A 27266-nucleotide genomic window follows, 5' to 3' on the forward strand; every position below is an offset into this window, starting at 1 on the left:
ACTCACTGTCAAGGCACAAGTTACTGGAATCGGCCACCACAGGTAACCGAACGTGAGAGCAGTAGGATTCTGCCGGATGCACCAACTGAGCTGACTCCATGTGCCCAAACTGGAGCTTCTGTGGATGAGTGTCTCTTAAGACCACATTCAAGCCCGTGGGGCTCAGAGACTTTTTCACACTAATCCACAGACGCCCCAGGTTGGGTACATGCTTCATGGGAGGACTGGGTTCAATTCCCAGTGTCATGTGGTTTCTGAGCATCACAAGGGACAGCCCAGAACACCGCCAGGTGTGGCCTAGTGTGTTTGGGTGGGTGGGGGGGGGGGGCGGCGGGGGAGAGGCAGTATTCCTAGCACTGCAGGGTCTTAGAGCAACACACCCTCAGGCTCTCCCACTGAATTACTGGCCTGGCTGCAAATTGCCAACATGGTGCACAGACCTCTTAAACAACACCTGGAGAGGTGATCCCTTCACTACTACCCACCCCCCCAAAAAAACGCTCCAGGTAACTCCAAAGGGAAACTGTTGATGGAGGGTTTGCCTCCAAGCATGACACTGGGTTGCCTAGAAGTGACATTCTTGCTTCAGGTGAAACTAAGAAAGCCCCGATTTCCCCCAAATCGTGCCTTGGGAAATCCCAGTTATCAGGCCGTGTCCCAGTCTCTCAGCAGGGATGACAGGCTTCCTCTCGGGCCAGGAAGCTGCTCCCCTGTGTGCTTCTGAGAACTTGAGAGGCCGCTTTCCTCTCAGCTCCCTCCTTCGGGAGCCCGCAGAGCCTGATGCAGCTCCCCAAAGTCACGTGTTAAGAAATGCTTTCCAGCACCGTGTTTGAGAACTTCTGACTTCAGACCTTCCATCTGAAAGTCAAAGGCTGCTGAGTAACTACTAGAGTCCTAAGACCTCCACCAGTGAACAGTACTTATGGGCTAGGATGGAGCTCAGCAGTCGAGCAATTGCCTTCCCTGTGCAAGGCCCTGGATTCAATTCCCAGCACTGCAAGTGGGAGGAAAAAAAGACACAAAAGATAATTCTTTCCACTTGCAGCTAAAAATATTTCTTCAAGGGTCAGGGCGAATGGTCCACAGTTGGAAGCCTGCCTCCAGTGCTGGGGGCAAAGGGTAGCTGGGCCAGAGAAGGGACCATTATGACAACGATGGTTGGAGGGGATCTCTCCGGATGGGAGATGAGCTGAAAGTAGGTAAAGGACCAAACATGATGGCCTTTCTTGCAAACATGATGGCCTTTCTTTCTTGTATCTGTATTGCAAACAATAATGCCCAAAAGGAGAGAGACAGAGACTGAGGGAAGAAAAGTGTCTGCCATAGATGGAGGCTGCGGGGTAGTGGCAGGAGGGACATGGGGATATTGGTGGTGGGAAATGTATACTGGTGGAGGGATGGGTGTTGAAACCTTGTTGGACTGGAAATCATGAAAGCTTTGTAACTATATCTCATGGTGACCTGATGATTCAATAACATAAATAAAAATATTTATTTTGTTTTGTTTTTGTTGTTTTGGTGTCACTGCTAGAAATTCTCAAGAGTTATACCTGGCTATGTGCTCAGGAGACCCCTGGCGGTATTCAGGAGACCCCATGTGGCACTAATGATAAACCAGGATTGGTCTAAGAGGTTGAATGCAAGGCAACTGCCTTACCTCCTGTCTTATCTCTTGCACCTAAAATTTTACTCTTTTTGTTTGTTTGTTTGTTTGGGGGATTTACCCAGCAGTGTGCAGGGGTTACTCCTGGCTCTTCATTCAGGAATTACTCCTGGCACTGCTTGGGGGACCATATGAGATGCTAGGGACTGAACCCAGGTTGGCCCTGTGCAAGGCAAATACCCTCCTCACATTTCTCCAGCCCCTAACATTTTACTCTGAAGAAGAAGAATAAAAATAGAAACTAAGTGAACTATCAGAAAAGGAAGACAGTTCTCTGCACCTTTTGGGGGGAGGCAGGGGGTGGTAGTAGTGAGCAGGGACACACCTGGCAGTGCTGAGGGGTTCCTCCTGGCTCTGCACTCAGGAATCACTCCTAGTCTGCTCAGGGGACCATATGGGAAGCCAGGACCGACCTGGGTTGGCACTTGTGCAAAACAAGTGCCCAACCTGCTGTACTATGGCTTCAGTCCATCTCTACACCTTTTTAGTAGCAATTAATTTTCATAGGAAAAAATAGTTTGCTCATAATATATTCCAAAACTTCTTCAATTCTTATATTAATACCATAAACTAACAGATTCATTTCTAAAAAAAAATTTAATCATTCTAACAAACACACTAAATTTTTTTCTGTGTCACAAAAATGAAGATTTTTAGATGATATAAAACAGCACACATACAAACAAAGAACGGGGGGGAAAGAGTCACCTAGATATCTATTCCTTTCCCAATTCCCAAGATAGAATCGTGCCGAGTACAACAATCCTGACCCCATAGCCTAAAGTCTGGAATGAGCTGGGATCTGAATGTACTGGACACCTTGAATTCAGCCCTCCATGCCAACCTCCCTCAGCTGACCGGCTGCATCTGCCAGTGGGGCTCTGCTGGGAAACAAGACTGGACTCTGCTGGACTCTCACGCACTTTCATATTACAGAACATTCTGAACCAGAGGCAGTCCATCTCGAACCTAAAGGAACTAGCAAATGACCCCCAGATTACCAATTGTCATTCGCAGAATTCTCAACAGTTCTGTTTTGTTTTTTATTTCTTGGTTTGAGGGGACTACACAGCAAAGTACTCAGGGGTCACTACCAGCTCAGGAGTCATTTCAGGCAGAGCTCAGATCAACTATGTGGTGCAGGGGTTACTCCTGGCTCTGCACTCAGGAATTACCCCTGGCAGTGCTCAGGGGACCCTATGGAATGCTCTCTCATGTGAGGCATAAACTCCAGCCCTCTGAATTATCTCCTCGGCCCAAATCTTAGAAAGTCTGAAACAAAAACATGTGAATAAATTGCAAAGTATATAGGCTTTTGGAGGCCAAAATAGTTGTCGTTGAACAAAATAGCTTAGGAATAGATGCAAGTGCAGGATGAGTGAGTTAACACTGATTGGGTTCTAGTCCTAAGTCTTCCAGATGTCATGGTGTAAAACAGCTCCAGCTTCATACACTGGGGAAGGAAAATGCCCTCCCCAGAGAGCGTACAGCAAAGAACAGCTGAAAGACAGGCACGCTTCTCTGCTGATCCCAGGAGGCCCTACTGCCAAGAGTGCATATGTCATATGACTCTTCATCAAGCTCAGGTAATCTTCTGAATACTGTGGTTTTGGAAGTATGGTCAAAGTCAAAGTTGGCTGCTTTAGAGCAGGCCTTCTCCATATTGGCACTGCAGACTTTGTGGGCCAGATTCTTTGGGAGGAGAATTGTCCAGTAGAGGCAAATTACATACAACCACTGACCTCTACTCAGGCAGCAGAACCTGGTCAAAAATGCCCAGAAGATAAATGGCTTGTCATGGTGTCCTCATAGAAAAGTAAGGGAAGACACACAGAATATTTAAATTTAAAACTGGACATGAGGCAGGATGTGACTCAGTGGTAGAGTACATCTTGCCTGTGTGAGGTCCTTGGTTCAATCACACACACACATACACACACACACACACACACACACACACACGCACACACACATGCATGCATGCACGAATGCACACATATGCCATGAATGAACCTTGAGGGGATTTTTGTTGTGATATTTAAATGAAAAAGAGAAAGATCAATACCATACGATTTCACTCATGCAGAATACTAAGAAACAAAGCAAACGTAAAACTTAGATACTAGAAACACAGTAGTGGTTACCAGAGGAAGAAGAAGAAGAAGGGCAAGGGGGTCAGCTAGTTAGTAGCAGATGGAAACTAAATGATTGGTGGCAAGTGTGGTGTGTGCATTTGAAGAAAGTGCTATTCCTCTGAAACCTACACAGTGGTATAAACCATATTTTTCCTGAATAAAAATTATTTAAGGAACTATTCAGGGGAAAAGATACAAGCATCGTTTTGAAAGTAAAGTCAAAAGAAAAATTCAAGGAAGAACATTTGAATTTGTCTTTGTCAAATGTTGTGAGTCAAAAAGTCTTAATGTTAAAGGCAAGTTTGAATCTTATGAAAACTGAAAACCTAACAGTTACGGAGCAGTGGTTTTCCTTTACTCCCTGTGGCTCCAAATGATCTTTCAATAGCAGAGCACGAGACTCTCATTAAAGGATCTCTCCTTCGGGGCTAGCGTCATTGAGTGAAGGAAAGGGCCCTCTGCTGGTTCTAGCACAGTTTTTGCTTAGGTAAACAAAAATTTAAGAGCACAATCTCCAGATTCCTACTGATGAACATTATTATTATTCTGGAAAGATTTAAAGACAGCTGTGAAAACCTGAACTTGCTGGCTCTAGTCAGCGAGCAAAGCAGCTGATGAAAGTGATTTTGTCCACTAGAGGGAACTCAGTTGTCATATTATTCTCTAAATAAATAAAAGCGCAACAATGGACAAAACAGTAGAGAAAGAAAGGGATGTGTGTGTGTGTGTGTGTGTGTGTGTGTGTGTGTCCACACACTAGGTGCAGAGTGGGGGAAGAGAACAGGGAAAAAACCCTCAAAACTCCAGAATTAAAATATATAAAAAGGCAATAACCTATATGAATAGTCTAAAACAATTCCTCATATCTCAATAGAAATCTTCAAGATTTTTCTGTAATTAAAAGCAGTTTAGGGGCTGGAGCAATAGCACGGCGGGTAGGGCGTTTGCCTTGCACGCAGCCAACCCGAGTTCGATTCTCAGCATCCCATATGGTCCTCTGAGCACCGCCAGGGGTAATTCCTGAGTGCAGAGCCAGGAGTGACCTCCGTGCATTGCCAGGTGTGACCCAAAAAGCCAAAAAAAAAAAAAAAAGTAGTTTATTTCCTCATAGATCAGACTACTATCCCTAGAATGAACTGCCTATTATAGATAAAATCAAATACATTACTGACAAATTAAATATTTCTTTCAAAGTCTGTTAAGTCACCACTTAGAAGAATCACAGGAGTTTTTAAGGCAGCTACAAAGCAGAAATCCTCAGTCAATCATTACCAAGAAATCAGAACAAAACAGCCTTTGCCCCTCCCTCTTCCCTGCTGCTTTGTGGTGGTGACTGGGGGCATTGCACACATGCTTGATTGTGATGGTCCCTGGGCTCACACACATTAGCAGCAGTGCTTGAGCACATGCCCACTGGGTTGCACTCCTTTCACACGTTCTGGTTCTAACACTCCCTGCAGGTCACACACTTGGCCTTGGTTCTTGCACCACTTCTGAGCTGCAGTCCTCACTGAGGGAATCACATTTCAGCCACCATGCTTGCTCACACCTGGCTATAGGACAGTAGATCACACACATGGCTGCAGAACCAGACAACCAAGTCACAGCAACAGCACTCTCAGGCTCACAACAGTGCTCTTGGCCACTGAGTCATCCTCTGGGCCCTAGAATTTTACTTTTATAACATGCTCTTAACTATAAAATAGTAAAGGTTCATTGTAGAAATTTTAGAAAATGGAAATAAGTTTTTAAAAAAGAAATCATCTTTAACCCCATCATCCAATATAACTATAAGCATGTAAGTGTCTAAACCTTCTGGTTTTCTTTTTGCTTGCTTGGTTTTGGTTTTGGTTTGGGGGCCATACCCAGCAGTGCTCAGAGCTTACTCCTGGCTCTGTGTTCACCAATCTCTCCTGGTGGTGATCAGGGGAACCATAAGGGATGTTGGGGATCAAACCCAAATCAACCACATGAAAGGTAAGTGCCTTACCCACTGTACTAGCTTGGCAGACCCTGCAGGGTTTTTTGTTTTTTGTTTTTTGATGCAATCGTCTATATTTGAAACCTATAAAATGATTAGAGATTTATAAACATGGAAAATTAAAACTTCAAAATCACCTCTTCCCACTTAAAAATATGAACATTTCTCTATATATTTTGTTGTTTTTGTGTAACACCCAGCAGTGCTCAGGGTTTATTCCTGGCTCTGCATTCAGAAATGACTCCTGGCAAGCTCAAGGAACCATACGGGTTGCTGAGGATTGAATCTGGGTTGGATATGTGCAACCATCCAAGAGCCTTACCCACTGTACTATCACTCAGGTCCGTCTTCATGACTACCTTTATAGCACTGACCCTTGGATAACATCTTTGTTGTTATAATGTGGATCTGGGAAAAGTAACTGGCCACTGCAGAATCTCACACATTCTCTCCAGACCTATGTGGCCTTCTGCCATGAACTCTGGTCTCTCCCACTCCTGACGGTGTGGGTGTTGGGTCCTCTGCTGATTCTAAACTGTCCAGTATGAGTGTGTGTCCAGGGATGGTTCCCACCTTGCACCTGAGCTGCAAGAGAGGCCCTGACCACCCACAAGCATGAACTAGAAATGAATGGATGGACGGATGGACAATGTCTACAAACTATCAATTAATATCAGAAGTGCCTTGAATTTTTATTTTAAAAATTGAGGGAAAAAAAGAAATTTGATAATGGTTTTTCAGTCAAAAATTGTAATAGGAATTGAATTCTTATTTATATCAATTAGCCCATGGTAAATTGGTTTCTCTGCGCTTCAAGTTGCAGTTTCCAAGCATCTATTGATGTTAATGAGATCATGATGCCTACAAATATATAGAGGAAAAGAAACAGACAGACACATACACACAGAGACAATGAGAGACAGAGAGAGAGAGACAGAGAGAGAGAGAGAGAGTGATCTATGTATGTATACTTTTAAAATAGCACTATAGCACTACTTTATGTGTATTCCACAAAAATGTAAACTTTACATACATTTTAAGCGCCCCCTACTGTTGATATTTGGGTTGTCCCCAATCCCCAATTGTTAACTGCAAAGTGACCTGGGGGGGGAAGGGGGGAGCCATCTGGTCCTATGCGATGTTGAATACACACTGAATTTGCTTCTCAGAAAAGCCTTACTGAGAAATCCCCAGGTACCTCCCGAGCAGCTCAGATTCCATGGGGGACCGACTGCATGTGCTTCAGGAGAGCAGAAGTCGCATCTCCAACTCTACACAGTTCCAAGTCCTCTCCCTGGGGCCCCTGTCCTTCACTCTCACAGAATCCTCCCCTTTCTTTCTGCTTCTCTGTCAGCTCTCCCGTTCCCCCAAGAATACATCCTGAATGGGAATGTGTGGGGAGGGAAACGGCCCGAACAATCCACAGCCCCCAACTGGTATTTCAAAAAACACACGGGCCTTTCTTTTGACAATGAAATTCCTGTTACTGCAGAAACTGTGCCCAACATTACTTTCAGAGCCAGCAGCAACTGGGCTGGCAGTAGCACCGGGCCAGGAGGGGACAATGCGTATTCCTCCTTTGACTTCCAAAGCAGCGTCCACACCCCAAGAGTTAATGGTCTAATTCTTCATTATCTTCCCTATCCACATTCATCACAAGACATCCTGCCCAGGAAGGAGAGAATGAGAGGTTATTGTTAAGACAGAATGAATGAGACAATGTGTGGTTCTGTTCTGACCTGACAGTGTAACTGAGGCAGGGCACTTGTGACCAGAGAGGGGCATGGATTGGCCTCCGTGCATCCTGGCACAGCTGCCTCCACGGGCAATGGGGAAACAGACCTGGCTCATGGGCTGCCCTCCCAGTGTCCCTGCCCTCACTATTGAGAACTGGCTCTCAGACCTGGTTTCTAGCTGCACTTTTCCTACCCCGGTGAGGAGAATCAGTTCCTTCTTCAAAATACAAATGATGGTCAGAGAGAGGGAATACAGAGGGGTCATCAGGGGGCAGTTTGCCTTGCAGGCTACCAACCCAAACACCACATATGGTCCCTGCAACCAACACCAGGAGTGATCCCTGAGCACAGAACCAAGAACAAGCCCTGAGCACAGTTGTGTGTGCTCCAAAACATAGACAAACACAAACAATAATAACGACAATAAAAAAAATTACAAATCAGCTTCTGCGGCTGAGGTGCTATACCAACGACACGAACAGTTTGGGAAGAATCTTGATTTACTTAGATATTTAATCCTAAATCAGAAATTTAGGAAGACAGTAAGCTATGGCCTATGCACACCAACTTGGTAATATATCCATCAAGAGTCATATGGTCCCCCAGGAACTGGTGGGCTTTAGGGAGCTGCTCATGGAAGGCAAAGGCATTTTTGTTCACTCGGTTGGCACACACTTCCCCACACAAGCGATTCAAACTCATACTGTGCTTTCTGGAAAAATTGTCCCTCTCAGAGTTGATGACAAAGACTTTTCTCAAAGACCAGAGCAAGAGCCAAAAGAAAAGGCCATAGAAGAAACTAGAAACCCTTCTCTTGGGGAGTTCAAAGTCTTGTTACACCCACGGGTTTACACCAGGCTTCTAACGTGGAGGAGTTTCAGGAAGTTACTGGAGGTCAAGAGAAGGGCAAGGACGCCTGTGAAGCACCATCTTCCATTCAAAATCAGGAACAAAACAAAGAGAACCCCAGCCTCAACTGCACTTTCAGAGAACCCTCGGGTTCCCCCCCAACAAGCCCCACTCACTCTGTCGCTACCATCTGGGGGATGGGTTCGTCGAGCAGCTCCAAGCTGTGCAGGATCCAATAGCAGAGCCATGGGCGGCTGGCATCCAGGCACTGCGAAAGGGACAGGGGAGAAAACACACCCCTTATTCAGAATCATTCCAAGATACCGCTGACAAGGCGACATCTGTCTCAACCTCAGCAGCCTGGCGAAGGGGGGATAGGGCACTCTGTGAGCAACAATACATGAATGAAGGGCACTTTGCGTTGGCCATGAGCAAGGTCATATGTGAAAAACAGACAATGGGGCATAGGAGTTTACGTGGGGGGCTGGAGTGATAGTTCAGCGGGTAGGGAGTTTGTCTTGCACGTGGCTAACCCAGGTTCGATTCCCAGCATCCCAGCATCCCTGAGCACCACTAGGAGTGATTCCTGAGTACAGAACTAGGAATAACCCCTGAGCATTACCAGATGTGACCCAAAAAAAGCAAAAAAAAAAAAAAGAGTTTACTTGGAACCCTATGGGTCCTTCCCACCCAAACCCTAACTCTAACCCTAACCCTACCCAACAAGATGGATAACCTCAAGAAGGGATTCTTTGGTTTTTCAACAGGGGGAACACCTGTCAGTTTTTGGTGGGGGTGTGTATGATAGTAGAGACAGAACTCAGGACTGCGTACGTACTGGGGATGTGCTCAAGCTATCTCCCCAGCCCAAGGAAGGATGCATGGATTACTCATTCACTGATTCAGAAAAGAAGGAGTAGGCTGGGATGTGGCTCATCTGGTAGAGCACATGCCTTCATGTGTGAGGTCCTGGGCTCCATACCCAACGCCACTGCGTGTGACACCCCCAGCACCAGCACTACCACCACAACAGGTAGTAAGAATTTACTTCTGTCACACTAAATTAAATCTCTGGGGTACAATAATGAATAAATTTTTATTTTGTTGTTGTTGTTGTTGTTTTGTAATTTAATGTAGGAGTACTGCTATTTATTCAAGCTATTGATTAAGCTAATTGAATTGAGCCTGAATTCCACATTAGCACTGTAGCACTGCCCTCCCACTGATCATTAATTTGCTCAAGCAGGCCCAGTAACGTCTCCATTGTGAGACTTGTTGCTACTGTGTTTGGCATATCGAAATACATCACAGGTAGCTTGTCAGCCTTTGCCATGCAGGCGAGATACTCTCGGTAGCTTGCCGGGCTCTCCAAGAGGGGCGGAGGAATCGAACTTGGGTCTGTTGACTGGCTGCATACAAGGCAAATGCCCTACCCGCTGTGGAATTCCACATTACTTCTTAAAAAAATTTTAATTGAATATCCATAAGATAAACAATTACAAAGCTGTTCATAATTTGGTTTCAGTCATACAATGATCCAGCACCCATCCTTCCACCAGTGTACATCTCCCACCACCAATGTTCCCCGTTTCCCTACCACTATCCCCCAACCCCCCATCCTCTCATCCCCAGCCTCCCTCTATGGGAGGCACTATCCTTCTTGCTCTCTCTCTCCTTTTCATTTTGTGCATTATGGTTTGCAGTACAGGTGCTAAGAGGTCATGTGTTTGTTCAGGGCATTCAGTATTTTTATCAGGACAGTAAGGCTGGAGTAGCTTTTTAGTTGTGTGGCCACTTTGGGGTGTGGATGTGACTGCCAAGGAGTAAGGAATGAATTTTACTTTTGAGATGCTTGAGATATACAGAAAGTATATGGTTAGAAAGGATACCAGCCAGAGATGCAAGTTCAAATGCCAAATGTCCTTCTGGAACCAGGTGGAAAGTAACACCTGCCTACTTACGCTTGGGGAAAAAATGCATAAGGGCAGAAATAGAATCTTGAGGGCATGCCTAAAAAGGACTGATTACATCTCTGGGGGAAGCTGGGAAAGGCTTCTGAAAGAACAGTTAGATGGGAAAAGATCCTGATCAAGCCCTGACCAGGGAGTGAATATTCAGGCCAGGCAGACAGGTGATATCACTCAGTCCCCAATGTTAATATAGAAAGGAAGTCCAGAGATAATAACTTTTCCAAGTTATAAAGACAGTCAGGGGCTGGAGAGATAGTATAGCAGGTAGGACACGCCTTGCATGCTACTGATGTGGGTTCTATCTCCAGCATCCCATATGGTCACCGTAGCACCGCTAAGAGTGATTCCTGAGCTCAGAGCTAGGAGTTACCCCTGAGCATCTCTGGGTGTTCTTCCCCCTCCCAAAAAAAAATTTAAAAATAAAATAAAGACAGTCAATGTGAGAGCTGAACAAGAACATTAATTTCTGGACTCCCAATCCAAGGTGCCCTCTCTGTAAATGTGCTGACCATGCCAAGAAGTGGCAAGCTGCGGCTGGGGGCAGCTGGCCTGGTGAATGGAGACACTGTTCTCCACTGGGCCTGCCCAGGTATAAGAACCAGCCTCTCCTCTGGTTATTTGCCCTGGAGCCAATTACTTCATCTTGCTACGCTTGCTTCCTTATCTATAAAAAAATATATATAGGCCTACTTATCTCAGGGAGTAGTTTATGATGAAGTGAGATAATGCCTTTAACAATGAATTGTTGATGATTGCTGTGTTAATTGTATCAGGGCTGACACGACCCTCATTAAGAAAGACTAAATTCAAGGATTGAAAATTGAGAACCCAAGGTGAAGTCCGTCCATGACTGCTCTGCTTGCTCTTTGTAAGGTTTTGTTTCACTGGAATTGGTTGCAACACTTTCATGTTGGGAGATGCACATTGAAATCTGGATTTCTGGAAGGGGTGGGAGAGTGAGAGCAGAGAGGAGAGAGGGAGGGAAAGGTCAGATAAGTGAGGCTACCACAGTCAGGCTTCTCAGTCTCTTACATTCAAGTAGTGGTGGGGGATGTTGGGGGAGGAAAAAGATCTGGGGGATAATTGGATTGAAAGAACTCCTGGGCAGTGTGTTTACCTCATAGGCATCTGTCAGCTGTCGAAGGCCTCTTTTCAGATAATGAAAGTGCTTCTCCCTCTGCAAAATAAGCCTGCAAAGACAAAGAGCTTGTAAAGCTATTATAATAGTATATGCTTCTGCTCCACTACTCAGGACACACACACACACACACACACACACACATGCACACACGTACACACACATGCATGCGCATGCGCGCACACACACACACATGATTACCAGTAACTTCTTTAGATCTCAATGTCACTGTCACTTTCCTCCCATTGGTCATCGATTTGCTCGAGCAGGCCCAGTAACGTCTCCATTGTGAACACTTGTCACTGTGTTTGGCATATCGAATACATCACGGGTAGCTTGCCAGGCTCTCTGAGAGGGGCAGAGAAATCGAACCTGGGTTGGCCGCATGCAAGGCAAATGCCCTACCCACTGTGCTATCACTCCAGCTTTAGATCTCAAGAAAAACTAACCCAGAGGAATAAGGCAAGCACCTACTATCCCCTAAAATATCTGGCAAACGTTTGGGCTGAGACCATGTCCTCCTTCATGCAGGGGACTTTAGGTAAGTGAAAAAAACACAATGAATGCCACAGCCAGGCAAGGACCAACCAGGAAGTTCCTCCAAGAGCCTACCTGAGAACAGGGAGTGTGACTCCCCTCCTTGTATATCACTCTGATCTATGCCTGGCCATTTCCCTGACTTGGTCATTTCCTCCAGGGTCATTCCTCCGAAGGTCTGTAGTTTTGTACTCGGCCAGTCCCTCAGTTTTCTGTCTATATTCCCTCCCTCAAATTCCACCACCCACATCCTGACCCACAGCCCTGTCTGAAGGCTTGTGTTTGAATTCTGCAGCCAGTGGTTCTCCCAGGCACTGCTGGCAGCAGGAATGGTTTCCAGATGGAATGTGCCGCCCATGGCCACCTGCATGGGGAGGGTGAAGGCAGGGCAGCACTCACAGAGGGGCCTATGTGACTCCAGAAGGAGAGAAAACAAAAGAGAACAGAATGTGAAGACAGTCGCTGTGTTTGCTGATCACAGGAATGAAGGGAAAGAAGAATCATTCTCCTGCCTCGCTTGTCTCTTTCAATCCTGCACTGTTCACTGAACTCCTGCTGCACTGGGCACAGGATATGATGGTGAAGATTGTCTGCCGCCAAAAGTCCCTGAATCCTCGGGGCTGAAGTGATAGTACAGCGGGGAGGGTGTTTGCCTTGCACGCGGCCGACCCGGGTTTGATTCCAGCATCACATATGGTGGTCCCCCGAGCAACATCAGGAGTAACTCTTGAGCGCAGAGCCAGGAGTAACCCCAGTGCATTGCCGGGTATGACCCAAAAAGCAAAAAAAAAAAAAAAAAAAATAGTCCCTCAATCCAATATTGTAAAATACAGGTGGCTAGAATAGACAGGGGAAATGGGAAGGTCTCATAAAGAAAGAGCATAAAATATTACCAACACTCTGAAGAGAGGCAGCATCTCATTAAGAAAAGGGATGACTAGGAGCAGTGGATGACGGAGGTGAAATAGGAGGTGGTAGGCAGCCTTGGGAGAAAGGAGGAAAATGAAGGAAAACCAAGGAAACTTATGTGGAATGGCCTAGTTACTCAGGAACTAGCAAACAGGATCATGGGAAAGTGATGAATTGGCATTTTAGTGCATGTATGGGGAATGTGAATGAGGGCTGGGGCTAGGGCTAAGCAGTAGGGTACTTGCCTTGCACGTGTGAGGCCCTGAGTTTAGTCCCTGGTACCAGAGGTGGGGCAGGGGAAGGAGTGTACATGAACTGATTAAAAGGAATATGAAGTAGCCATGAAGGCACATCTACAGCTAAGTGGTACACACTTTGGGTGAAGCCATTTATCAGACAATGCTATGTGACTTTTTTTTTTCTGGAAAAGTTTTCTGGGATCCTTTGGCAAAAGCAGTGGCCAAGGAAAGGAGTGACCATAGACGAAGAGCAGGAAGGCAGAGACCCAAGAAAACAGAATGAGACCAGTGAGTGGTTGAAGTAGTTCACTCTGCATGCTGGTCCAGGAGCAACAGATTGGATACAGTCAGCATGGGGGTGATGGATGAGAAGGAGGAGGACACAAGAGAACAATAAATAAGTTCTGGCCCTCAGAGACCCTCTAGAGTCTGTTGCCAGATGAGTGAAAGGATGAACAGAGTAGAGTAGAATGACAAGAAATAATACTTCCTCCGCTGACTCTGGCTCATCCCTGAGAACTGGGCCTTCAATGTGATATATGAAAGGCTAGAAATTCTGTCCACAGTTGGCTGTAGGAAGCCTTTTTATTTGATTATTTTTTTGTGTGTGTGGCACCAGGGCTCAAATCCAGAGCCTCACATATGTAAGGCAAATGTTCTATTCCTGAGTAAATTGCACCCATCAAAGAAATATCAAAAAGCTGGGCTTTTTTTCTTCTTTTCTGGTGCCAGGGACACAACCTAAGACCTCACACACCAAAACACGTAAGTGCTCTACCACTGAATTACACTCACAGCCCATTCCTGGAAAGCTTGCAAACCCATTAAAGTCGGGAGCATTTCTAACCAAAAAGTGTTCTTCTGATATGCAAGTGATAAGTCATTTGAGAGAGAGAGGGAGGAGAGATTAACTTGGAAAAAAGAACTTTACAAAGAACAGTATGAATGATTCCATCTTCTATGTGTTTGGGATTTGAGGAATTCCAGAAGATAATTCATTTAAACACATGGCAGAAAACACAGAAGCTAAGAGGGAGCTGTGTGAGAACTGCTTTGAGAACTTTAACTCAGACTATTTTGGTTTCAAGGCCATTGTGGCTAACTTTCGACTATCAGCACAGGGGCATCATGAATATTTCTTTCTTCTGAGAAGGACCAAGTCATTTCTTCTGAAGGAAAACAAGTTTTCAACATCTTTTGTGGAGTGAGGGGAGGGGACACGCAGTGCCAGGGACCAAATGTGGGGTTACTGCATGTAAGGCATGCACTCTGCCCCCTTCAGCTATCTCCCCAGCACCTCAAGAAAAAACAATCCTTACATATATGTGAGCATGTGGATATGTATGTATCTGTATGTGTGTACAGTTTAAGCATTTTGGATTTCTTTCTAAATTGTCGATTTGCTCGAGCGGGCCCAGTAACATCTCCATTGGAGACTTTGTTGTTACTGTGTTTGGCATATCGAATACTCTCGGTAGCTTGCCGGGCTCTCCGAGAGGGGCGGAGGAATTCTAAATCTAATATAATAGAAAAGGGTAAACTCAAGGACCAGAATGAGAGTACAGCAAGTAGGGTGCTTGTCGTGCATATAGCCAACTGGGGTTCTATTCCCAGCACTCCATATGGTCCCCCAGTTACCTCCAGGAGTGATCCCGGAGTGCAGAGCACCATCAGGTATAGGCCGAAAACAAAAACAAAAAATAGAAAGAAAAAAAAGAAAAGGGTAAACTCAAAAGGAAACAGTGAGGATAAATCACACAACCAAAGGAAGGAAAAATTAGCTTTCACAGGAAAGCAGGATGTTGATCAATTTGCACACTGGAGCCCAGGGCTTGATTCCTGGTATGCCATGTGGACCCCCAAGCACAACTAGAATGAAACCTGAGTGTTAAACTGGGAGTAGCGCCCGAGCACCTCCAGGTGTGGGCCCCAAACAGAAACAAAAGTGGACTACCTGACACCATGAGAGGACATAGATTTTTACAGTCATGTACAGCGAGAAAAGTAATTCCTGTGGTGGGAAAACTACAAAATGGATCAACTTTTAGCGTTAGCCTTGAATTTCAGTCAAATCCATTTGCCCGTGGCTCTGGAAGGCTGAACAGACAAATGTCTCCTGCAGCATCATCAGTCCTAGTGACTCTGGGTTGGTGAATAATCAGTGGTCCTTCAGGGTACGCTTCAATCACATCTGATCCGCACCAGAATCTCAGACATAGGTCATGTCATCTAGACTTACTGCTAATGACAGAATATTCACCTTACCTAACAGTGAAGGCTTGTTTTTGCTTTATGTTTAAGTTTTGACTACTACAACCTTAAATATTGAAGTGGTTGCTCATTTTAAGTTCAGATAAAATTTCAGATTTATATCCAAGAAGTTTATTCTATGATGTTGACTTGGGGCACCGGTCTGATGTTGATATGTTGATTTACACACTCAGCCACTCAGCCAAAAGGTGTAATCACTGATATTAGTATGCTGGGACATAATGAGCTGCTAATTAGATTCCTTTGAAACACTTGTTTTCAGAGGTGACAATGCTGAGATGGGAAATGACAAATTCCTGAATTACACCCAGAGTCCTGATGGATTCTCTTTCCACAAACTCAAGGAGAATATTTTTGTTTTCCTCCCATACCTGACCACACCATAGGACTTAACCTATGAGACAGGGGATGATTTTATCCCCTTACTGTCCTCTACAGCCACTCCCAAACCCAACCACTCCCAAAGATTATAGTCTTCCTCCAGACAATAACCTCCCATCTCCCTTCATCACCTGGTTAGGAATTAAAGAAAAATCCATGAGCTCTACTCAGATGGTGAGAGACAGAAGAACAACACAGCGTCACAGGCCTCTTTGGAAGACATGTGTCCACAGAGCGGAGGATGGCAGACAGTGACTCAGAGTCCAATCAGGTGAGTCATCTGGGAAGCGCTGCTCCCCCCAGAGACTCCTGAAACCATCAGCGCCTGACACAGCCCAGGAAGCTCCTGGGAAGTCTGTCTCCCCGACAGAATAGACAAATGACCAGTGACTTCACTGCTGCTCTCCAGCTGTAGCTTCTGAACAAGAGCAATAATTCACTGGGCAAGTTCCAAGCTTTAAGTTAATACAGGGGTTTAGTTTAGTAACCTGGCAAAAATTCCTCCAGTTCTTGTTTCATTTTTGTTTTGGGGTCACATCCAGTGGTGCTCAGGGATAACTCCTGACTCTGCACTCAGGAACTACTCCTGGCAGGGTTCGGGGGACCATACGGGATGCCAGGGATCGAACTCAGATTGGCCACATACAACGCAAACTGAAATATCTCTGAAATATCTCTCCAAGCCCCACTGATAGTTTTTCTATATTTTGATTTTTTTTTTTTGTCTTTTAGGTCACACCCAGCGATGCACAGGGGTTACTCCTGGCTATGCACTCAGGAATCACTCCTAGCGGTGCTCAGGGACCATATGGGATGCTGAGAATCAAACTTGGATCAGCCACGTGCAAGGCAAACGCTCTCCCCGCTGTGCTATTGCTCCAGCCCCTATATTTTAATTTTTGGTTTGGGGGCAGAGCACCTAGCTGTGCTCAGGGCTCACTCTTGATGGGGTTCAGTGGATCGACCATATCCGGTGCCAGGGATTGAACAGAAGTTGGCTGCATTTAAGGCAAAACACCTTAAACTCAGGCTCAAATCTTGATTTTCTTGTTGATGGATTTCTTGGTAGGCCAGTGGTCCTCAGGGGTTATTCTTGGCTCTGTGACCGCTGGTGATGCTCAAGGGACAATGTGTTGCTTGGGATTCAAACCAGAGTTGGTGACATACAAGACCTTAACTGCCCTGAACTATATGGCCCCTAAATAATTTTTGGTTTGGGGGTTACATCTGGTAATACTCAAAAACTCTTCCTAGCTCTGTGCTCAAGGGATCATAAATGGTGCTGAAGATCAAACCAGGGTTAGCCTCATGCAAATCAAGTTCCTTAGCCCCTGCACTAACTATGTTTCTGGTCCTTAGTTCTTTTGTGTATTTCTTCCTCTGGAAAGAAAGATGGAGTTAACTTAACCCATTTTTTTCTTTTTCCAATTTTCCTCTTTCAGTGATTGTCTAACAGCTATTCAGAAATTTCAGATCTAATTTAGAAACAGCGACCAAAAAGAATAGAAGCGAAAAAGACCTGACCTTCACTCAGGCGAGAACCATTTGTAACGTTCTCGGAGAAGTAACCAGAGGCTGAGCTGCCAGAAGTTAGTCTGTGAGGAGATCTTGGGAAGTCAGGAGATATGATGAACTCGTTGGCTAGTTTTCAGATGATTTAGCTTCCCATCTAGAGTGAATGAGCCAGCAGCACCTGACCTCACTTTGTTCAGAGACTGTCATGGAAAACAGCTGTATCACTGAGATAAAATGATGACTATACATAGTTTTGGAGGCTGAAAAGTTCTGATGATTTTGGAGAAACAATTTGGGAAACAATTTGGGACTAGAAAAGAAACACTAATAAATGAAATAACCTATAAAAATCCAGCACAATACATTACAAAATAGGAAAAAAAAAAAGAGAAAAATAGAGGCTCAACTTAAGTAAGTTTCTCCTTCTGATCTCCTTTTTGGAACTGCTGACATTGAAGAACTTAATAAGTTCCAAGAAAAAACAGAAGGTCCACTTGGGATTTGCCACATAATTACCGCCAAGGGTCAGGCTCACATTTTGTCACTCAAATAACGGGGAGACAGCTCAAAGGATTGGAGCATATACTTTGCTTACAGGAGCTCCAGATTTGGTCCCTGGCACTGCATGGTTCCCCAAACACTGCCGGGAGTGACCCCTAAGCACTGATTCAGGAATAGCACCTGCTGCCTCCAGGCACTACTAGGTGTGGCACCCAAACAAACAGATAGGGCTGGAGAGACAGTACAGCGGGTGAGGAACTAGCCTTACATCAGCCAACCCAGGTTCAATCCCCAGCACTACATATGCCACCCCAACTCCAGCACAACCAAGAGGAAACCCTGAGCACTGCCACATTTAGCCTACCCCCACCCTCACCAAATACACACATACACACACACATATGCACACACACATATGCACACACACACACACACATATACACCAAGATCTCTAGGAGTATCCCCAAGTCATACCACTCAAGAGGAATATCTCCTCTGAGTAACACAAAACAGAGGAAGGAGTTGTGGCCGGAAGCATGCTGAGGGCAAGGAAACCTGCTCTCATTCTCTCAGCAGAATCAGTATGGTTCTGCATGGTTCTGCAAATGCAAGGAGGCAAAAAGATAGACAGCCCCACAAGAGGGCTTCCCAGCTCCCTCTACCTCCTGACCACAGCTTACCTTGGGACCAGATGGTTGAACTTGTAAGAACTGAAGACCTCCTGGATCTTGTCTTCAACTTTTGTCTGGTAAGGATGCAGGAGATGGGAGAGAGAAAACAAAAAGAGAGATGAGGCTTCTATCAAATCTGCTCTCCACAAATGTCTCGAGACTAGAGTTGTTAGGTGTGGCTATATACGGATGGCTGCGTTCAGGAATGCTGCAGGATGCCCAGCAAGGACAAGGAGGCAGAGCAGAGCACCCTGTGCCTTGTTGACACCACTGTCGACCTCCCCAGTGAATGAATCCATGGTACGTACTTAGCTTGCCCGCTCCATGAAGTTGTTTAGGTATATATTGACCCACTATTGCCAAATACACAGTTCTCGCCAAAGGCCATCCTTCATTACTGTCAGTCTAAACAATTTAAATACAAATTAAAGAGTAATTCAAAACCCCCAAGGGATCTACAAGAACACCTAGTAATGGGTCCTCTGGCACACACACACACACACATCTGCACAATTCCACCAAAAAAAGAAAAAGAAGAAGAAGATGGAAGAGAAGAAGGAGGAAGGGGGGGAGGAGGAGGAGGAGGAGGAGAAGGAGGAGGAGGAGGAGGAGGAGGAGGAGGAGGATCCCAGAACATCAGGCCACATAGAACCAATGGGAGGCCAGAGAGATAGTACAGGGGTTAAGGCACTTCCCTGGCATTCAGTGACTCCGGTTCCAATCCCTAGAACCACATGTGGTCCCTCAAGCACTGCTAGGGGTCCGTGCTGAGCACAAAATCAGGAAAAGTGAGGGGCGGGAAGGGGGGGGGGCTAGAGCGATAGCACAGTGGGTAGGGTGTTTGCCTTACACACTGCCGACCCAGGTTAGATTCCCAGCATCCCATATGTTCCCCTGAGCACTTCCAGGAGTAATTTCTGAGTGCAGAGCCAGGAGTAACCCCTGTGCATCGCCGGGTGCGACCCAAAAAGAAAAAAATTAATTAATTTAAAAAAAAAAAAGAAAGTCAGGACTGGCCTTTCAGAGTAGCACCACTGGTTGGGGCCCAAAAACCCCAAAGAAAACAAAATCAAAAAAAATAGTTTAGGTTACCGTCTCCTTCACACATGCCACAGTACTGTGGTGACATGCGTCAGCCAGGGTCAGAAGGGGTTTGGCAAAGGAGAGGGCCCTGGGAACAAGAGACATGCCTCAGCAATGCGGGCTTCCAGCTCTGGGGGAGGCATTTCAGATTTCAAGATACATACTAATTTCCTCTCTGGGAAATTTCAAAAACGCACTCTTCATTTCTGGAACACCCACTTGAGTGAGAGCTTCTAGTCCCTGGTGACAAGGAGCAGAACTTATTGGTGATGCTGAAAGAAGCAATACTGTCAACCATCTGAAATGACAACCCATCCAACACTCATTTACATTTGCTTTTAGGAAATGCTTTGAGATTTGTCTTTAAACACAAATTTTGGGCATGATCTGGCTAAGAATGTACAATATTTCGAAAACAGACTGCCCTGAGAAGCTGTCCCAAGAGGAAGGAGAAAGTTGTCCTAGATTCTTCATCATACTTTTCCATTCCAGACATTCACAGGGGATTGGTGGAAAGCACTGGGCTAAATGGAACAAAGACAACGCTCTGCAGTTAGACCTTGCTTAGCTGTAAGCAGAAACAGGACAGAAAAATGCAGAAGAAAACTGTATTAGTAAGATCTTTATCAGGGCACCCGTAAGACTAAGAAAATGCATGAATTCCGGAGTCAGAGAGACAAGATAGCAGGTAGGGCACTTGCTTTGCACACAGCTAACCCATGTCCAATCCCTGACTCTGAGCCCACCAGGAATGAACCCTTAGCACAGAGCCAGGAGTAAGTCCTAAGCATCACTGGGTATGACTCCAAAACAAGAGGGGGTGGGGGCAGAGACAGAAGAAAAGGGGGAAAATGCATGAATTCTAAATAAAACAAAAAAAATTCTGAAAGAGTTGGAGAGCTAATATAGTAACCAAGGCCTTGCATGCAGGCTGACCTGACCTGGGTTCAGTCCCAACAACCCAAGCCCTGCGAGGAGTAATCCATGAGGGCAGAACCAAGAACCAAGAGTAATGCGCTGAGCACTGCAGTTATGGCCCCCAAACCAAACCAAACAAATTAAGGAGGGGAAATGACTTTTAGTTTGTGATTTGGGGGACACAACAGGTAATGCATGGGGCTACTCCCAGCTCGGTGCTTTGGGGGCCAGGTGGTTCCAGGGATCAAATCCGGGCCTCCCGCACATGAAGCATACACTCAGTTCTTTCAGTCCAAAACTCATTTTCTTTACCCTAATATAAGTCAACTCAAATCTACATGACAGCTGGGCTGGGGATATGGCCCAGCAAGTATAAGGCCCTAGGCTTGATCCCTCACACTATATTGTCATCCCTCAACACCACCAGCACTGACAGATATGATCCTGGTGGCCCTGACCACTGCTGACCCCCTCAACAATACACAGAAAACTCAAAGGTTTATGGAAAAGTCCATCATCTTAGCACTCAGCACTAGGAAGAAAAGCTTCAGGCCAAAAACTTGGCCCACCCTCAGCTCCTACTCAGGACACAGGCAGCCCCAGATGAGGAAAATGGTTTCTAAACTCTGGTACCGTACAAAGACCCTGAGGCACTCATTCCACAAAGCAGAAAAAAAGAGTAATATATTCCCCTCGTGTCATCTCTCTGTAGATTTCCTATCACCCATATTCATAATGAATGGGTGTTACTGCAATGCTGTCATAACTGACTCATGTCCCATCATCTAATTCTAATTCTAATCCTAATGAGATCTAATGGCTACCTGAGTACGATAGATCAGCTTCTCATAATAATGCACAAACAGTTCACACTTTTGTCTTAAATACTGGTATTATTTTTTCTAATAGCCTTACAGAGCTATAATTCACACATTCAATTCACTCATTCAAAATGTACAATACTTGATAGCTCAAAGGGCTGAGCATACGCTTTACAAGCTGGAGGCCCAGTGGATCCCTGGAACAACATGATTCACCTGGCAGCACCAGAAGCAAGTTCATGCACCAAGCAGGGTATAGCCTCTGGACACTGCCCAAGTGTGCCTCCCTCAAAATAACAAAGTATACACTTCAGACTGGGACTATAGCTCATTGGTAGAACACACTTTTCATGTGAATGAGGTCTTGGGTTTGATTCCTAGTCCAATAATCAATACGAACCAACAGTTTCCAGAATATTCACAGAGTTGGGTATCCACCATCACAATCAATTTGTGGGGGCTGATTTTTTGGCCAGTGGTACTTATGGTATACTCCCTAGATTTGTGCTCAGGGATAATCCTGATGATGCTGAGGAATTATATGCTGTGTTGGGAATCCAACCAAACTGAGTCATATGTAAGATAAGTGCCTTAATTCCTGTACCATTTCTCTGGCCCCCACAATCACTTTTAGAACACTTTCACTATGGCTGAAAGAAGCCCCATATTCCCTAGCTGTCAGCACAAATCTTCTCTCCTTCCCCAAGTCCTATCATCTCCTCATCTAATTTCTACTCTATAGATTTTCCTATTCTAGAGAGCTCTCATAAATGGAATCAACTGACCCTTGTGAGTGGTTTATTTGACTTAGCCTGTTTTCAAGCTTCATCCACACTGTTGCACATACCAGTACTTTATTCATGCCTCTTTTTTCTTTTGCATGTTCAAATATTGTCATTGTTATTGTTGCTGCTGGTATTGCAGTGTCGGGGACTGCACACTGATGTGTATAATGCTGGCATCACATACTCCACTGCAGTTCCAGGGGATTACTTGCTATGGTTCTGGGGATCATACCCATGGTGCTGAGGAATCATACCCAGCAGTACTGGAAAATGTGCTAGAGTGATGTGGGATGGTGCTGGAGATGGAGCCCTGGGCCTCCCACATGCAGAGCAAGTGCTCCACCTCTAAACCACATCTTTAGGCCCTTCGTTCCTTTTTCTTTCCAAATAATATTCCATTTCATTAAGCCGTTCATCAGTTGATAGGCTTTTGGGTTGTTTCTGCTTTGGGGCCATTATGAGTAATGCTGCTATGCACATTCTTGTACAAGTCTGTATTTCTCACTTTATGAGGAACAGGCAGATTGTTTTCAAAAGTGGCTGCATTTAAAATTTTATATTCCTATGAGCAAAGAATAGTGGTTCTAATTTTTCACCTCCTCACTAATGTACTTTATTATATGTGCTGTTTACTATAGTGCTGTGAACAGCATCACAGTGTAATACTGATTTCATTCTCTAATGGCTGATGACACTAAACATACTTCTATGGGCAAATGGCCATTTGTATAGATACTTTGAAGAAATGTCTACTCAGATACTTCAATCATTTTTTAAAATTAGGCTATCTTTTTATTGAATCAAAACAATTCCTTATGTATTCTAGATACATGTCCCTTACTAGATACATTATTGCAAATATTCACTCTCACTCTGTGGATCATCTTCAGGACTGGCCTTTTTTTTTGTTTCCTTTTTTGCAATGTTAAGGATCAAACCTAGGTCTGATTCTTGTAAGGTAGGCACTTTAACTCGTGAGCCAAATCCCTGGACCAGGAATAATTTTGTGCGTTGGGGGGAGGAGGGGGCGGGGAGGAAAGGCCACACCAAGCTGTACTCAGGGATTACTTTGGTTCTGTGTTCAGGGATCACTATTAACAGTGCTCAGGATACACTTTTATGCTTATCCTGAGGATCAAACCCAGGTTGGCTGTGGGTGAGGCAAGTACCTTGCTTTACTACTGCTCCAGCCCCTGATATATTTTTTAATTGAAAATAAATATTTTCTCAGAACACATGGTATGGTTTTTAGAGTGCAACATAAAAAATAACACTTAGAAATAAGTTTGTAATTTTTAAAACAAGGAATAATTTAAAAATTAAATTGCACTATTCTGGAGATGAGAAAATCAAAGTAATCCCCCAAACATGCAATATCATATTTTTTTAAATGTTTTATGTTATGAAATCTTGCTAGTATTCTTTAAAGGAACAAGTAGACAAATAGGGTACAATGAAGAGATCTTATTTTTATAGATCTGAGTGAGTCTGTCCCTACAGGAAGACACCAGCATTCTTGGAATGCTCCAATTTGCCAGCAGAAGGAAAGGAAGAGGTGCCTGTACATGAAAGAGTTTCCATGGGGTCAGAGAGGTAGTATAGGAGGTAAGGTGATTCCGTTGCATAAGGGTTCAAATCCCTAGCACCACCAATGGTTCCCTGAGCACCAACAGGAGTTATCCTCAGCACAGAGCCAAAAGTAACCTCTGAGTACTGCCAGCTGTTGGGCCAAATTCCACCTCTTTCACATCCCCGAAAAGAAAAACCCCACAAAACAAAAAAGTTTCCATAACAGACCTGAGACTGTTCTCCATAGAAAGGCCTACTGGAAAGGTGCGACCTTGGACGGCTCCTGGGCAGCTGGGTTTTGGTAAGGTTCTCACAGCTCCCAGCCCTGACAGAATAGCCTAGTTCTCAAGGCGCGGTGGTTTATATAGAGCAACTACTTTCTTTCTGGACTCCAGAATGTGGAACAGTGCTGCTTCACCAGTGAAAACCATGAGCACCACGGTCCTGGTAGATAAACCTTCACCTGTGCTTTTCCAAGTCAATCCCAGAGGAATAAAGCACATTTATGTGACTCCAAAGAGAGAGAGGACTCTGGGAGCTTGTGTCCGGTTTCCACCAGACTTCACCCCATGAGACATTTAGTTCCTTCTGCTTTGCAGCATCTTGCTGTAATAAACCATAACTGTGTAAATAACCACATACTGAGTTCTCAGAATCCTTCTAATACCTAGGGATGGTCTGAGGATCTCCATCATGTTAGCAGATTTAGAAATTCTGCTTTTCAAACAAAACTAAGGGATGCGGTCATAAAATTTGCCTATTACCTATAAGTAAGAGCTGTAACGATTACTTTTAAAAATTTGGCAGTGCTAGAGGGGACAGAGAGACAGTACAGCAAACTGGGTCTTTGCCTTAAACACCTACTGGCCAAATTCAGAAGATATTTTATTCAAAAGGATAGAAAAAAGGGAAAGAGGGCAGGAAAGCTATAGTATGGAAGAGGTCTTCTAAGAGGTCTTTCCAAAGAAAGGCAGACTCTTCTCTGTTTTTATCTTAAGGGGATAGGTGAGCACTTTCATTGGATTTAAGATGTAAAGAGCAGGGCGAGGAGATAGTATAGCAGTTAAAGCACTTGCCTTACATGCAACTGACCCAGGTTCAATCTCCTGCACCCCATATGGCCCCCTGAGCCCTGCCAGGAATGATCCCTGAGCACAGAGTCAGAAGTAATCCCTGAGCACTGCTGGTTATGGGCCAAGACCCCTCAGCCCCCCAATAAAAGCAAAAAATAAAAATGTTACCAGAGGGGCTGGGGTAGTGGTTCAGAGGGCTGCAGTGTATATTTTACATGTAGGAGGCACAAGTGAGAGCCCTAATGTCATATGTATCCTCAGCATCCCAAGAATCACTGAAGTGTTCTCTAGGTTTTGTTTCTTATTTTTAAGTTACCTCTAAGTCAGGAAGAATGTGGAAGACTCTATAGTGTGATTCTCAGACTATTTTGTTTTGTTTCATTGTCACACAACTGGCAGGGATATTTCAAGCTTCTTCCCTGGAGGTCTCTCCTGATGGTACTGGAGAACCACATGGAGGTCAAATCTCGGCTTCCCACAAAGAACAGACACTAGCCCTTTGAGCAATCTTCCTAGTCCCCAGATTTCTTTTTTAAGAAAAAAAAAAACAGTTCAATACAGGGATGTGAAGGCATGTCCACTTCTCTCATGCTTTCATTTGATCTTGAATCTCCATACTTCTTTCCCATGCCAAAAGTATTCTGCAATAGGAAAAGAGCATTCTTTCTATTCTCATCCACCTATCCTTTCTCCTGGAGAACTCCCACAAGCAAGGCAGTTACCCAGTGCAACACAAAGGCTGATTAACAGTGCCATAACAACAGATCGCTTTCTTTTGCATAACTAGCAGAGGGCTCACAGGTTCGTTTTTTTTTCCCTGGGGCACAAGGCACCAGAGTGTAACTGGGTTAATGAAAGTGATGTGGCTCTGTAGGAGAAAGATTGTAGTCTAACGCTTCGCACCCATTTCAGAAACACTGCTGAAGGAACTGCTGAAAGGCCACCAGGTTTAGGAGACAGAAAACTCAGTCCCCAGAGATTAGCTCTTCCGAATTTTAAAGCACCCTAAAAAAAGGAGACTGTCTGATCACACAAACACACATAAGCAGGATATAAAAAGAAGCCTGTGGAGCTTGAGACAGTGCAAAGGGAAGCCCAAGTTGGATCCCTGGCACCACCTGGTCCTCTAAGCGCCACCAGGTGTGGCCCCAAAACAAAACAAAAATAAAGAAAGAACCCTGGAGCAATTGGGGGGATTAAAAATCACTGGACATTAGATGATGGTATAGAGTTTCTTAGGTGTGATTCTTTAAATAAAAGAATAAAAGAATGCCATTCTTAGGAGATATATGTTCTACTATTTGTAGGTGAAAGGGCATGAGCTTCTCATCTTCCAAAACTTAAAAAAGAAAAAAGTCACATACATTTGTATGGAAGCGCATGACCACAACAAAAACTCACAGGGGCTGGCTTGTGCAAGGCTTGAAGTTTAATTCCTGGTTACTTCTTATCCACAAATTTCTGTTCTGGTTACATGAACCACTAGGCTATCTCCATCTTCATCCTTGCCTAGGCTATTTCACAATTCCACAGAGGTAGGAGTTAATTTGTAGAAAACCATAGTGGTACAAATCATTTCTGCCCACAGAAACGAAGATTATGACTGGTAAAGTGCAGTGAATTATCACTCTGCATTTGACCAGTTTCGCATCTATTTGTAAAGCCATTGCAACATTCCTTATCTGACTGTGTGTGGTACTTTGTGTTCTCTTCTGAACGAGCTGTAATAGCCCACTGGTTCCCTGAGTTAAATAAAAGTCCTTGACGTGTTCATCTTATGTTTGAATGAGTCATGATTTTATCCTCATTTAAAATTTAACTGTTTGAGGCTGGAGAGATAGCTCAAAGGTATGGAATACGTTTTGCATGTGGGAGCCCCAGATTTTATCCACAGCACAATCTGGTACCCAAATACCACTAGGAGCAACTCCAAGCACTGCAGGAGTGACCCCCAAGTAACACTGTTTATGACCCAAACAAACAATTAAAAAAAATCCTAACAGTTTATAATTAGGTAAGTTTTCTGTAACGTGAAATGCCTTTCTAGACAAAAGAACCTCCTACAGTATTCTATGTAAAAGTCACAGTTAAGCAAGTCTCCTTATTTATATGGTGTTTGGACCATACCCAGCAGTGCTCAGGATTTAGTCCTGGCTCAGAACTTGGAGAGAACTCCAGGCTCAGGGGGCCATGGTGGGCGTTGAGGATTGAACTCAGGTCAGCTGTGTGCAAGAGAAACAACCTACCTGCTGTACTATTGTTCTGGCCCCAATACCAGAATCTTTTTGTTTTGTTTTGCTTTGAATTTGGGGGGCGGGGGGTGGAAGGAGCACATACCTGGCTCAGGGCTTACTCCTAGCTCTTCACTCATCCCTCCTGGTGGGGCCTCCAGGTTGCTGAGGATCAAACCCAGGCAAGTCACTCCTGGTACTGTGCAAGGGCCTCATACAGTGTTGGGGAACTGAACCGCAGTGGGCCTTATTCAAAACAAGCACTTTATCCCCTGTATAATCTTTCTGAC

The 27266-nt window shown here is 44.7% G+C and overlaps 1 protein-coding gene across 1 annotated transcript in view; it reads right to left on the reverse strand.

The window, feature by feature from the left end:
- Positions 1–27266, reverse strand: part of FNTB (farnesyltransferase, CAAX box, beta) — a 74631-nt gene that overhangs the window by 38958 nt on the left and 8407 nt on the right. Inside the window, exons 2-4 of the mRNA XM_056133985.1 lie at positions 18506–18570; positions 11452–11524; positions 8541–8632 (exon numbers count right to left, since the gene is read on the reverse strand). Of these exons, the coding sequence (XP_055989960.1) occupies positions 8541–8632; positions 11452–11524; positions 18506–18570 (230 nt within the window). The remainder of the gene's footprint in view (positions 1–8540; positions 8633–11451; positions 11525–18505; positions 18571–27266) is intronic.

Source organism: Sorex fumeus, unplaced genomic scaffold (assembly GCF_029834395.1).
Source record: "Sorex fumeus unplaced genomic scaffold, SorFum_2.1 ptg000098l, whole genome shotgun sequence".
NCBI classification, from domain to species: Eukaryota; Metazoa; Chordata; class Mammalia; order Eulipotyphla; family Soricidae; genus Sorex; species Sorex fumeus.